At 41.5% G+C, this 14,685-nt stretch overlaps 1 protein-coding gene across 1 annotated transcript in view; it reads right to left on the bottom strand.

The window, feature by feature from the left end:
- Nucleotides 1-14,685, bottom strand: part of DCLK1 (doublecortin-like kinase 1) — a 354,978-nt gene that overhangs the window by 165,501 nt on the left and 174,792 nt on the right. Inside the window, exon 4 of the mRNA XM_011943027.1 lies at nt 11,733-11,832. Within this exon, the coding sequence (XP_011798417.1) occupies nt 11,733-11,832 (100 nt within the window). The remainder of the gene's footprint in view (nt 1-11,732; nt 11,833-14,685) is intronic.

Raw genomic sequence — 14,685 nt, 5'->3', positions numbered from 1 at the left:
TGTGTGTATGTGTGTGTATCCTATTGGTTCTGTTTCTGTTGAGAATCCTGATTAATACAGTGACCTTGGACAGTTTCTCAACTTCTCCTAACATGGCTTTCATTATTTGTGAAGCAACACTGCAGAGGTTTCCTGATAATTAAACGTGATTATTACTCATAAGCTAGATGCATTAAAAAAATCCCAGAACACACAGCAGAATGAACAACAATGGTATAATAAAGAGCAAAGAGCTGGAAAAAGAATGAGAAATTAGCAACTGATTGAAACCAAGTAGCTGGAAAAAGGCTTTACAAGGATGGTGATGTTTGACTTGAACCTCAGAGGACAAGATGGAATTTGGTGGATGAGGAAGGAGAAGAGGAAAAAGAGCATTCCACATTAATGAGACAACATGAGTAAAAGCAGCTATTTTGAAAATAAATTGCTTTTGGGAGACCAACAAATAATACTGCGGTTGGAGGGCAGAGGAGGACTAAAGGGTGAGAACAGCTAGAAAGATATAACCCAGTCAGATTACAACTGCCCTAGAATAGCATGCCAAGGAGTCTGTAGGCAGTGGAGGGCTAGGTAAGTGAATTCAGGAGGATCAATCTGTGTTCAAACATGGTGTGAAAATGAAAAACTGCAACTAGGATAGAAAATTCAAGCATCTTCATCAGTCTAAGTGGGAGATGATGAGGAACCGACCTAAGATAATGGCAGTAGCATTGGAAAGGAGGGGGACAGATGGGCTATGGGGAGTAAAAGTGAGGAGTGAGTAAAAGATGACTCCATGTTTTGCAACCTTGGTGCTGAGAATGCTGATGTCATGAGCTCATCCAGGAAACACAGAACAAGAAATGAAGCTGACCAGGTAGATGATGAGTTCAGTTGTGGGAGGTGTTGAATTTCAGGTGGCTGTGGAATAGTCATAGGGAAGTTCTTAAGAGAAAGTTGGAAATGTGGTTCTGGAGCTCCTGAGAGGAGTCAGGGTTAGAGATGTATATCTCAAAGGAGGTACATTTAAAGGTTAAGGATATATTGTCAAACAAAAACAAACTTGGGTTTGACCTCTGCCTTTAATACTAGCTGTGTGGCCTTGAACAAATTATTTATCATCTCCAAGTCTTAATTTCCTTAATTGTAAATTTGGGAAAAGTATACATACTTCAAAGGCTTTGCTTATTGCATACCATCTGGTTGCCATTTGTCACCATCACTGTCTACCAGAACCATCATTGCTGAAGCCATTAAAGTAGATGCACTTGGCTAGGAATAGAGAGTAATTAAGTTTAGAAAAATGAATGAATCTTAGGGAACAATTATTAAGGGATATATGACTGAAAAGCAAACCTGAAAGGAGCTTAAGAGTATTCAAAGGGGGACAGGCAGACGATCAAGACATCAAGACACTACGAAGGGTCAAGGGGCAAGAATTTCAAGGAGGGAATCATCAAAAATGTCAAATGCTACAAAGAAGTCAAGGAGGATAAAGAAGAAAAGAAAAAGATAGAACACTGAATATAGTGCTTTGAAGATTATCCTTGCTTAGTGGAACTACTACATATGTTAGGTATAGAAGCCAGTTGCAAAGGTAATAGGATTGAAAATGAAAATTTCACCCAGACTCCAAGGAGATGTGTATCAGATACCAAAGTGAATTGTGAGACAGATCCTATTCCAGAAATTTCAAAGCAGATATAAACAGTTCTAGACCTTAGTCTTCTTACCCACTTTGAGGATATAAAAGGCTTAAGTTACTGGAGAGAAAGCAGATCTATGAGAAGGATTCCCTAAGAGAAAGACTTGCTGTGAATTCCATCATTCCAAAACAGGGGTGATGCTCCCCTTCACCTCAATAGGGGTTTCACTGGAAGATCGTAAGTGCTTGATCAGTGTCCTCTGTGGACAGAGGGAAATGACAGACTGGTATTCATGTGTCTGACTTTCACCCGAGAGCCTCTGGCAGAAAACTGAAGGAGGCTTGGTTGTACTGAGTGGCCTGTTGTTAGAGGTAAAGGATGCATGAGTGTTCTGATGGATTTGAGGGCACAACTTGGCATGGAACTAATTTAAATTCTTCCCAAGAGGAGCATCTGAGGCCAATGGGGAGGACTTTGGAAAACAGGGACTGAGACAGATTCAGCCAAAGCTGGAAGAAACTGAATCAACCACATCAATAAAGAAGAGCAGAATGTTCCCAGTGAGAGTCCCTGAAGAATCCATTAAAACACCCAAAAGAAAAGTTAGCTTTAAATCACAGTTTCTGGCTGAGAGAGTTTGAAGCCACCCTACAACAGAATAGTCAAGTAAGGACTTTCCACTTCTCCTTTCTCATCACCCTGCCCCATCCACCTCATCCCCATTCCAATCCTGGACAGATCAAAACAGTGGGGAGGAGAGAGTGGGCAGGAGAGAAGTCATCAACCCTCCCCTTGTCCTGCAGAGTAGGGGACTCACCACATGCTACATTGGGCTCTAGCTAGGTGTAGAAACAGAACTCCAATTTTCAATGACTGTCATGTGGGACTAGATACTTTCACTTTGGAATGATGATGGCAGTTTGCATCTAGTGGAGTCCACAAGACTTTTTGACTACCTCAGGAGGGACCAGAAAAATATTGGGGTTCCTGAGGTGCCATCCAGTGCCAAGAAAGGAACTTCCAGCCTTACATAAACCTAAATGGATGGGGGAAGACAGTTTCTTTAAAAAAAAAACTGATAAAACCCCATAATTCTTGTGTGTTCCATGTACCAGTTACCCAATGGTATAACAAATGATCAGGTTGAAGAAGTGGAGGCTTCAAGGACAGTCATTATTTATTATTATTTTTTAGCAGTTTGGCAGAGAAAGAAAGGCAAAGTGGTTAGATGAGATGATGGAGATGACTGGAGGCTCTTTTAGTATAGAAGGAACCTGGGCCTAGCTGTGGGCTGAAAGAAAAGAGACTAGAGATAGGGTAAAATAACAAATCCACAAAACAGTAGGAACAGAATACTGATAAGGAAAGGTCACAAAGAGAAATAGAAGACAAAGACAGGGACCATCATTGATTTTAGAAGAGAAAGGAGACTTCCTTTTTGGAAAGTTGAGGAAAGCAGGAGAGAAGATGAGGAAAGATATAGGTCATTTTGGTCTAGAAGGAAAAGAAATAACAGAGTTTACAGTGAGTGATTTTGACCATGAGGGAAGGGATAAGAGGGAAGCTCCCCTTAGAATGAGGGCAGTGGGTAGTATTTGTTACTCTGGAGACCAGAACTAGGAGGACTATGTGCAAGCTGGGGAGACATTAGTTTGGGCTCAATAACTTGTTAAAAATGAGCACTAGGCTGGGCACGGTGGCTCACACCTGTAATCCCAGCACTTTGGGAGGCTGGAGAAGGCAGATCATGAGGTGAGGAGATGGAGACCATCCTGGGTAACATGGTGAAACCCTGTCTCTACTAAAAATTCAAAAAATTAGCCGGGCATGATGGCATGTGCCTGTAGTCCCAGCCACTCGGGAGGCTGAGGTAGAATTTGCTTGAGCCCAGGAGGCAGAGGTTTCAGTGAGCCGAGATCGCGCCACTGCGCTCCACCAGCCTGGGTGACAGAGTGAGACTCTGTCTCAAAAAAAAAAAAAAAAAAAAAAAGCACTAGTGGACAGTGAAATTAGCTTCTTCTAAATTTGCACCCCATCATCAACAAAGGGTTCCAGCTGGGGATGGAGGAACAACTGTTGGATGCTGTGGATGCTGTGGAGAGGGTTTCTGCATCAAAGGGGAGGGGAAGCTGATGACCTCCAAGACCTTCAGTGTCCACGATTCACATACAATGCTATATTTTGTAGAGTTTTCCATATCAAACATTCATATGTCACTGTTACTGAATATAATAAAAAGGAAGGCCCATGAGGAGCGGAAGAGAAAATGTAAAGGAAAGATTGCAGATGTTATACAATGCCTTGATTTTCTAAGTAGGAAATTATCTATTTGTAGCGAAGGAACTAGCTTGAGCTTGAGTTAGAGTCTGTCTCCAAGGTACAGTACTTTATATGTATCCATAGTTTGGCTGTTGATTAAATTGGAACAATCACTATGTTCTGGGACATCTCATATTTATGCATGAGCTAAAAGGTAGCTATGGTCAGGAAAGTCTCTAGAACCCCTTGCGGCCTTTCCACTGCTTGGAGGCAAATAAGAACTTGCTGACGAGAGCAAAGTATGTTAGCAAATGTGCCCTGTATGAGCAAAGCATGTTAGCCAATGTGCCCCGTATTCAGAACACAAAACAGACAAAAGCTCCCAAACCCTCTATTTCAGACATCAAGCTGAATTCTACAAATCAATGCAATCAGGAATGATCATACCAGATTTTATATCCTTTTCTCATAAGACAATGAAGAGCCACAAAAACTTAGAATTATTCAACAAGATAGCTATATTAGTTTTTCAGTTGTTTGGCTTTTTTGTTTGTTTGTTTTCTGAGACAGAGTCTCACTCTTTCGCCCAGGCAGGAGGGCAGTGGTACAGTCTCAGCTCACTGCAGCCTCGACCTCTGGGGCCCAAGTGATCCTCCCGCCTCAGCCTGCCAAGTAGCTGGGACTACAGGTTTGCCCAGCTAATTTTTTGTAGAGATGGGGTTTCATCATGTTGCCTAGCTAATTTTTTGTAGAGGTGGGGTTTCACCATGTTGGCCAGGCTGGTCTCAAACTCCTGACCTCAAGTGATCTGCCTGCCTCGGCCTCCCAAACTGTTGGGATCACAGGCATGAGCCACCATGGCTGGCCCTATACTGTTTCTTTAAAATAAAAACTGTACATTCCTAGAATTAACATCTATTGAAATGATAAAACATTCTAGCACCAACAAGTACCATCCATCTCACAGAAATCTGCTCACAGATGCAACGTAAACTGGCCTTATAATCCAATTACAATTTAGATTTACAAAGAGTTGTCTGTCTATTGTAAATCACTAGTCATTTTACCACAGTATTTTTCCTAAGAGATAAAAGCCACTAGAATAATATGCAATATTTAATATTCTGGGTCAAAGTTCAGCACTTAAGATCCTCTGACATCTTTACACATACACAATATTAAAAGTCAGTATGGACCAGCCTGGCCAACATGGCAATACCCCGTATCTACTAAAAATATAAAAACTAGCCAGGCATGGTGGTGTGTACCTGCAGTCCCAGTTACTTGGGAGGCTGAGGCAGGAGAATTGCTTGAACCTGGGAGGCGGAGCTTGCAGTGAGCTGAGATCATACCACTGCACTCCAGCCTGGGTGATACAGCTAGACTCCATCTCAAAAAAAAAAAAAGTCAGTTGAAGGGTCACATCTGATCTAAGTGTTACTGCCTGCAGGTACTTGAGCTTAGCACACTGCCTGGTACATAGTAAGCTAGCTTATTGAATGAATAACTGCATGAGTGAAAGAATGGATGGATTTTGTTAGCAGTGACTCAAAAACTAGTTTGTGAGGAGGAGTGGTCTTTGTCCTGACTCTGAGCATCTTCCAGTGTTTCCATTAACCTTCTGGTTTCCTAGCATCACCAGCCTCAGGACAAAGCAGCAGGGCCATCAGGTCTCTTTAACTCAAATCAACATGGGCATGGAAAGAGGGAAGCATTTACCAAGGGCTGGGACTCCTGAACACTGCCACTTTTACAAGTCTGATTGGTTCTTCTACATGTGGTTTAGTTTAATCTTCTAGAGATTCCCTCCAGAGAAGAGTGGGTATCTTCAAAGGAGCCTTAATTCCCTCTTACCTCCACCAGAGCAACAAAAGTTAAGAGTGGAAGAAAGCAGTAGTAATCGCTTTCTGGTTCCAAAGAGCACCAAAAGCAGATCTTGATGTCATCTGCCTCCAATTAAGCCCCACAAATGAAGCTACATGGCTGAGTCCAGCTGCAATCCACTAGGAGGTATATTTCAACTGAGGTGTCATTCCCCAGCATCATTCACTGGGTAATAAGGAACACAGTTTCGAATGTGCTTTGACATTTATTGTCTCATTTGAGGTCCATTACAACTCAGGGAAAAAAAAAAGTGTTTCAGGGAATAGGAAGCAGGCTTGAAGATGTAGAGACCACACAGAAAGTACGACATAGAGCCTGGATGAGACTGTGTCTTCCAAACACAATCCTACTATTCCAATACTGTTCCTACTATTCTCTTAGGTTGGTGAAAAAGTAATCACTTTTTTTTTTTTTTTGCCATTACTTTCAGAAGCCGTGATTATTTTTGCACCAACCTAATAGGTTCTAGCTCTATTTTCTTATCACCCAGAATGAGGGAAAGCAATCAGAACCCCCTGGTGAATGGTGCCTGACGCAGCTTCCGTCTTATTCGGGACATGAGTCCCAGGAAAATGGTTAGGATAGAATATTTCTAGAAATATTTACCAAGCAGATCTTGGATACCCAACACCATGGAGATCCATAAGAGAAGCTGAGGAAATGTCCATTCTAGAATCACATACCCAGGAAGAACATTGGACTACAGGCACATCTGTCTGGTGCAGGGAGAAGTAGAACTGGTATTTCCTAGAGATCGGTCACTACAAATGCACACATGTGCATGGGCATACACACATGCACACACACACGCATACTGTGTCTCAAAAGTCTTCCCGCAGTTTTGAGCTTTAATGACTTCAGAATTGTAAACACTACAAACGTACAAAAATCTGAAAGCTTATTTACATTTCTTCTATAGTTACTTAGTTTTAGGAATACTAAATACATTTTTAAATTTTAATGTTTCATTTCAGTTCACATTTACCACCTTCAATCAGAGGGGCAAAAACATTTTACAGTATAATATATGATACCCCTACAATCCACACACAAATGACCCATGTCACATAACATCTCATACTAAGCCTGCAGTCAAGTAAAAGTAAATTTCACACGTGCTGCTGTGAAAACGACATCACTACTAAGTCAGCTTGTAAGGCTGGCATTTTTCTTCCTTTCACACCCTAGAGCTCTTCTTTTTGTTTATACAAATTCAATTTTATCTTGTTAGACACAATCCACCCTGTTAGAAACTTTTCGGATCCTCATTCTACCTTTCACCACATCAGCTTTCCTCCCTGATGGTTCAAATCCACACAGCTTTAATGTTCTCTAAAGGACACTTTTTTTTTTTTTTTGAGATACAATCTTGCAGTCTTACTCTGTGGCCTAGGCTGGAGTGCAGTGCTGTGATCTCGGCTCACTGCAACCTCCACCTCCCAGGTTCAAGTGATTTTCCTGCCTCAGCCTCTCGAGTAGCTGGGACTACAAGTGTGTGCCACCACACCCAGCTACTTTTTTTGTATTTTTAGTGGAGACAGGGTTTCACTGTGTTAGCCAGGATGGTCTTGATCTCCTGACCTCGTGATTCTCCTGACCTCGTGATCCACCGGCCTTGGCCTCCCAAAGTGCTGGGATTACAGGCATGAGCCACTGTGCCTGGCCTCAGAAGGACACTTCTAACCATGCTAAACCATATCAAGTCCAAAGCAGATTCTTGTGGTGCGAAACCTGTTCACTCTCAGCAAACAAACAAATCCCTTCCTTCAGGGGTCTGATGGGACAATCCTAATACAGGTCTCTTCTGGCACATTGGACATCGGCCTATAAATCAGTACCTTTTGGACAGAGAAGATGAATCCATTAAAAATACAACCACCTATACCATTTACTAAATATTTTCATCTTAGTCCAAGGGATTTCAAGAGGGGCTCTGTCAAATGCCCTGCTGAAATCTCAGACTGTCTGACAGCATTCCTCTGATCCACGAGGTGAGGAACCCCAACTGTGAAGGGTCAGATGAGGGGCAGCCACAGCTCTGTTGTTGATGTATTCTACTAACAAATATAATGCTATTACTGTAAATATCTAAGGACAGATCCAAACAAATATGATAAACATTAGTTTACTTGTAATCCAAGTTCAAATAAAATTCGAACAGCTTCCACCAATGTCTTTTTTAGGTTGAATTTTGTTGCCCAAAAAGATACGTTCCAGTCCGAATCCTGGTACCTTTGAATGAATCTTATTTGGAAATAGAGTCTTTGTAGATGTTACCAAGCTAAGATGAGGTCATACTGAATGTGAGTGGCTCCTAATCCAATAACTAGTGTCCTTATGAGAAGAGGGAAATTCTACTGAAATGCAGGGAAGAAGGTTACATGAAGATGGAGATGGAGATTGGAGTGATGATGCTGCCACAAGTCAAGGCCTGCTGGAAGCCATCAGAAACTTGGAAGAAATGAGGAAGGATTCTTCCCTGGAGCCTTCAGAGGGAGCACAGCCCTGCCAGTACCTTGATTTTGGACTTCTTGTCTTCAGAACTGTGAGCCAACACATTTCTGTTGTTTTAAGTCACCCAGTTTGTGATACTTTGTTATAGCAGCCCTAGGAAATGAATTCAACATCTAAGCAAAACAATGGACTTTGAAGGTAATGCCTATTAACATCAGAATCAAGAGCACTTAGGAACTGGTTGATAAAAAACCAGAAAGATCTGAGAAAAGTTGAAAGAGAGGATGACAGACATCTGGACTCCCGAGCAGGTGGCAGTCCTGGCCAAGGCGAGGCTCCAGATGGCAGTGGAGTGAATGGGTGAAGGAACTAGCCAAGCAGAGTCGAGGCACTGGCTTTGAGGCTAGGGGGTTGGACAAGAATTGACATCCAGCATCACGCTCATCCCCAAGTTCACTGTCCCTCCCAAGCGTGGGGTGATGATCCTTTCTCAACAAAACCCTATCACTTTTAAATGGCAACAGATCACAAATTCATCCATTTGTCATCAACACAGAAGCAAAACCATGTTGAGCTTCCCGTCTCCAGTGTGACATTTTCCCTGCCTCTGTTTCATCAGTCTAAATTAGACAACAAGGGAAGGATCTGCTGGCCTCTCTGCTTGTCTCTATCTATAGTGCTCTAGCCACCATCTCCAAGGTGCTAAGATTCTACTGATTGATGACGATATCGCTAAAACGGTTACATTCTGAACCAGAACAAGGAAGGTATTATTTTCTGAATGTTTAAACTTAGGAGTGGAAGGAGGCTCTCTGGCAGTTTCCTATATTAATCTGGCTCCAATGTGGCCCCATGAAATATTCATCTACAATGGCAAATCTCCTCCCAGGATGGACCTTAAGAGACATCCTTAGGAGATTTCCTAGCAGGAATTAGATGGATGTATTATTGCTAAATCCTGAACTCACTGGGAGCCAGGTTAATCTGGAAGGTTAAAATAAAAGTGCCGCCTTGTGGCAAAAGGCCCACTTCTTGGCACCTTAAATGAAGCACAGCCCTGCAGAGGGCAAGAGTAGTAATTCTGAAGATGCCTGTACCCACCGCTGACACCCCTTTAAGGAAGCTACTATGGAAAAGGCCAAATGAAGCATCGATGTGCAAATACCATTTAGCAAGCACAGATAAGCTGGGTTAAATCATGCTCGGAGCACTTAAAAAAAGATTCAAATGTTAATACATTAGCACTAGAACATGCTGTACAAGCAACAGGAAAATTGCAGTTGTCAACGTGTGAATTTAGTCTCGGGATAAGTTCATCCAAGGAAGTAAAATCTCAATTTAGATCGTTTTTCTATTTGAGCCCCCTTCCTTCCATATCCACGTGTTTCTTTTGGAATGGGGGAGGACATCGTTACTCAGCAAATGTATTTCACACCAAGAAAGGGTTAGGACGTTATTCATCCATGGAAGGGATGTGAAGTTCTCAGCTAATTAGTTTGAAGTGGTCCTTCACAAGGTCAAACCACAAAAGATGGAGAAGGTGTCCCAGGATGTGTGTGTGTGTGTTCGCATGTAAGCCCTTGTGTGCATATCTCTGTATATCTATGTGCATTCTTTTTTTATTCTTTTATTTATTTATTTGAGACAGTTTCACTCTTGTTGCCCAGGCTGGAGTGCAATGGTGGGATCTCGCTTCACCACAACCTCCACCTCTCAGGCTCAAGCCATTCTCCTGCCTCAGCCTTCTGAGTAGTTGGGATTACAAGCATGAGCCACCATGCCTGGCTAATTTTGTATTTTTAGTAGAGATGGGGTTTCTCCATGTTGGTCAGGCTGGTCTCGAACTCCCAACCTCAGGTGATCTGCCCTCCTCAGCCTCCCAAAGTCCTGGGTTTACAGGCGTGAGGCACCGCGCCCGGCCTGTGCGCATTCTTTTTAATGAGAAATAATTCTAAGGGGCAAATAGCAAGAGGAAAGGGGCAGTGCACCTACTGTATTACAGAATTTTTGGCATTTTCCTGTTATACTTCTCAGAAAGTCGACCTGCTCATCATAGCAGGTGCATGGGAGGAGCTGCGGCATCCTGGGTGGAGAGCGCATTGGCTGTTGCGAGGGGAAGCCCAGCTACGTGAGCTCACCCAGCCCAGCCAGCAGGGAGAAGGGGCCCCAAGTCCATCTGAGGCCTAGATAGAGACCCCAGAGCTTGGAAGATGTGGCCAACTCTGCTTGCTGGTTTGAAAAAGAGATGTATTCCAGGTTGAGTTTGACAGGCTGTTTTCTATATCAAAGCAACAAACAGGCTTTCATTTCAGAACGCATCTGGTCTCCTAAACCATTCTATCACAAGCAGCTATTTTCTTTAAATGGAAAGTCAGGGCAGTTTATTTTTCTCAAAACCGTGCTGTCAACTCTTCTGTCTGACTCTTGACTTTCACCTGTTCTACACCATGGCAAAGCTGTTCTTAAAACGGTGGTGTGGGGGAGACCCATCCTTTAAGTCATTTTTAAATCAAAGAATCATAGTTCCTAAGTGCATACAACTGATAATATGTATATATGCGTGTAAGATAGATGCTGTGCATTAACACACATCTGCAGTGTTGGGGTGAGACCACTACATCACATCACTTTCCCATTATTGTTAGTGCTCAAGTGTTGCTCAGCCACTATTTCAAAAGCTCACTGATTTGTTTTTCTGCATTCATCTAAGCAAATAATTCATTATCACTTCAAAAAGCATTTCCAACTAGGCAGAATCTGAGTTGTCAGTAAATATGCAATACTCCCCTAATTAAATTACAGCAATATTATCAAGGAAGGGGTACAATAATCTTTGGTACAATAATCTTACCTGTGATAGTGCTAAGATTCTCAGATGATTAATAGTATCAAAAATATCATTCTTAAAGTCACAACCTTTCATATTCATTTCCTAAGACATGTATTTCCCTCTTTATAACCATCCCCTCTTTATCAATTACAGAGTAGCACATTTAGTTTGTTAATGGAAGGAAGCTAACTTCTCTTTTCTGATATCTCACAGATGCTAATGACACATGAATGCTACAGTATTTAAAGGAAAAAGGGAAAGCAAGCCACTTGCCCGGTTAGGAATTAAAGGAAGCCACCTGAAAACTGAGCCTAGAAACATCTTAAATGATTTTATGATGACAAATCCCTCAGCTAAAAATTGTGGAAAAAATATATAATTAAAAATGTAGAAATCCACACCATCATCTTCTGCGTAACAACAACTTAATTATTAAGTGGTTATAAATTAGCCATTAGTTACTTATTCTTCTAAATGATTTCACTTTTCCAATTCTCATTTCATCTGTTTTCCATATTTTAAAAAAAAATCAAAGAAATTCAAGATATGGAAAAGACACGCTGGGTGAGGATCTGAAACTGATCTGGTAGCTTTGGAGTTGACATAATCTTGGCCTGGTGCAGCTCATTTTCGAAAGCTGCCACAAATTTCCCCTGGTTTTGAACTTTTTTTTTCCTTACCACTTTCATCTAGCAAGAAATCATCCTGGTAACGGAACTTCTCCGGTCCACATGCAATAAAAATGTCATCATCACCAAAAAAGTCCTGAAGGCACATCACCTACAAGAGAAAAGCATGGCACTCAGCAAGGGTGGTAGAACAGCAATTACAACAATGCAACCCCACGAGCAGACATCTGCATAAAGCCCCTTCCCACCTAATGGAATCAACAGGGCAGCTTCTACAGAGGAATTTCAAAAGAGGGGTTCGAGCATCTGTTACTAGTAAGAAACATGTTCCATTTCAGTTCTGCAGGAAAACAGGATAAGGAAAATAGAACCAATAACTGTCACATTTATTACTTGATATATCAATAGGCTCTGAGGTAAGAGCCCTTTGTTTCCATATTAGAGTAGGTGCAGTGCCCCTTTCCTCTTTGGAATGTAATACTCTTTGATAGCAACACAAGTCAGCATATGGTTTTAACAACAAATATGTTTAGTAATTGATGCCATCATAATCACTGAAGAAAAATATTTCTCTTATCATATGAACATAATCACCTCCTTTAAACCCATTCCACCTCCAGTTGAAAGAAAAATGAAACTCTTTTAAAAATAATAATAAATAAATTAAGCTATTGCTTAGGGTTAGAGAGATTATGGTAAGTGTACGCCCACACCCAAGCTCTGCCAAACTCTAAAACTCTCAGGCCACCCATTTCTTCTTGTCATGCAAAAGGCAAGTTTTAAGGCAACCTTTTGATATTTACTCGACTTACTCTCCAATGAGAGCTTTAAGAAAGCTAAATGTCATTTTTGCAAGTAAATGTGATCAAAATGAATAATTTGCAAGCATCTTACTCTCTGTCTTTGGATAGACTATGTGATATTTTATTCACATTGTGTGCAATGCCAGCACTAGGAACACTGCTGATTTCTAACTATTTTCAATTTCCTTTGACCACTTGGGCAAATTGTAAGATGGCTAGCTGCAGGCACCCCTTCAGAGCTGTATGAAATAGAGGTTGTAATAGTATTTTCCCCTGGATATTTGAGGACCAGAGACAAGCCTCTCTGGAGTGCTCGTGGGCACCTCTGGAGTTCTGCTTTTTTGTCAGTCCCTGGGAATGCTACTCTGACATATCACATGTGCTATAAGATATAGAATAGTAAGTTGAGAGAACATAGCAGTATTTACAGTCCCCAAATGCAGTGATGTGTGGGCTTTAGACTGTCTTTCCAAATAATGTCTCATTTCTAAATAATCACTTGGCTGAAGTTTTTAAAATGGAATTTCTATAACAGTTTGATAATCAACATTAAACAAGAATGAGGTATTATCCATGGATGTCAATGTTTAGTCTGCCCGTGAAAGCTTAAAAACACAGGGGATTTAAGAGGGATGCTGTAATCACTGAGGAAGATAAACGGAAGGACTTCAAGAGTGATGTCAGAAGCTCTGATATTCCATTTGGTTTAAAAGCAGACCATTTGAATTCAGAACCCACCCTCCATTTCACTCCTCTTTCTCTGACTCCAATCCAATCCTGTTCATCTTTACCTTCATGACACCAGAGCTTCCTCTAGCATCATCTCAATCAACGCCCCCCCGTGGCCATTTTCATTTTACATTTCATTTACAGAAAGTATTTACTGAACGCCTACCATGTGCCAATCAGCATCTGGCAGAAATGAAGAAGTCATGATCTCCACCCAAATGTGAACAATTAACCCAAAAGAGCAGTATCTCCTAAAGTGTGGATGGTTAATATGTTTTGTGCAAAAGAGAGTTCTAAAGCCAAACAGATTTGGAAAATATTTGTTTCCAAATTCTCAAAACCCTTAATGTTCTAATATACATCATGACGTCAAAGAAGAGATAGAAAAATCCAGTATTTCCCAAACTTATTTGATTCCAGAACTTTTTTCTCACACAGCATCATGAAGACAGATAGTGTTCCTCAGAGTTCCCTTTAGAAGTGGGCCGACAGCCATGGGTGAAAAGATCTCTGGGAACACAGGAAAGAAAGAAGTTACCCACTCTGCTCCTAGGCGGCCACGCTTCTGCAGCTGATAAATATTTCATTGCCAACTAATTTACTCACTCAAACATTTATGATGGGCCTACTCTACATCAAACATTCTGATGATGTATCTCTGATAGATGAAAAATATTGTTTTTGAAAGGAAACACATTCTCACTCCCGCCATTTGCATTTGAGAACATCTGATCGCTAACCACATCCTACTCATCGGTGTGTTCATGTTTCACGCCACTTCTATGTGGACAAATAACTACCATCAAAACTACAACAGGTTTTAAGCAGGTTGTTAGCCAATGCTCTTCCGTCAGTTTACTGATGACCACTCTCCAAGTCAGAGACTTAAAGAACGGAACAAACAATGATCCATCTTGGGCAGGTTGTTTTTTTTTTTTTTTTTAATTTGTCTAATGCCTCAGGGGCAGGACTAGGGGCCTCTCATTCCTTCCTTTTTTTTTTTTTTTTGGCAAGCGGGAAATGAAACGTGATGAAATTTTGATGTTCTTTCCAACACTGAGACTCCAAGAATATAAAAGGAATGCAATGATTGTTAGAAAAAAGTAACTGTCATCACCCAGCACAAAAAGGCAGGGGCAAGTCACCTCAGTGCCAAGCAGCATGCATTCATTTACCTCTCACCAAACAGTCATTGAAATGAGAGAATTTGTTGAACTAGCAGAAACTCTGATGTTTTCTGTGTTTTCTGTTCAACATCATGTAACCACTTCCCTGCTCACAACTTCCCATTGGAAAAGGTAGGTATGGTCAGTACAGCAAATTCAACTTTATAAAATTGCTCCTTGTTAGAAGTCTTCTTAAAGAGTTGATAGCAGGCCGGGCGCGGTGGCTCAAGCCTGTAATCCCAGCACTTTGGGAGGCCGAGACGGGTGGATCACGAGGTCAGGAGATCGAGACCATCCTGGCTAACA

The sequence above is a fragment of the Colobus angolensis genome, unplaced genomic scaffold, assembly GCF_000951035.1.
Source record: "Colobus angolensis palliatus isolate OR3802 unplaced genomic scaffold, Cang.pa_1.0 Scaffold214, whole genome shotgun sequence".
Taxonomy (NCBI): Eukaryota; Metazoa; Chordata; class Mammalia; order Primates; family Cercopithecidae; genus Colobus; species Colobus angolensis.
The sequence above is the reverse complement of the archived record's forward strand: the minus strand, read 5'-3'. Positions and strand labels throughout refer to the sequence as shown.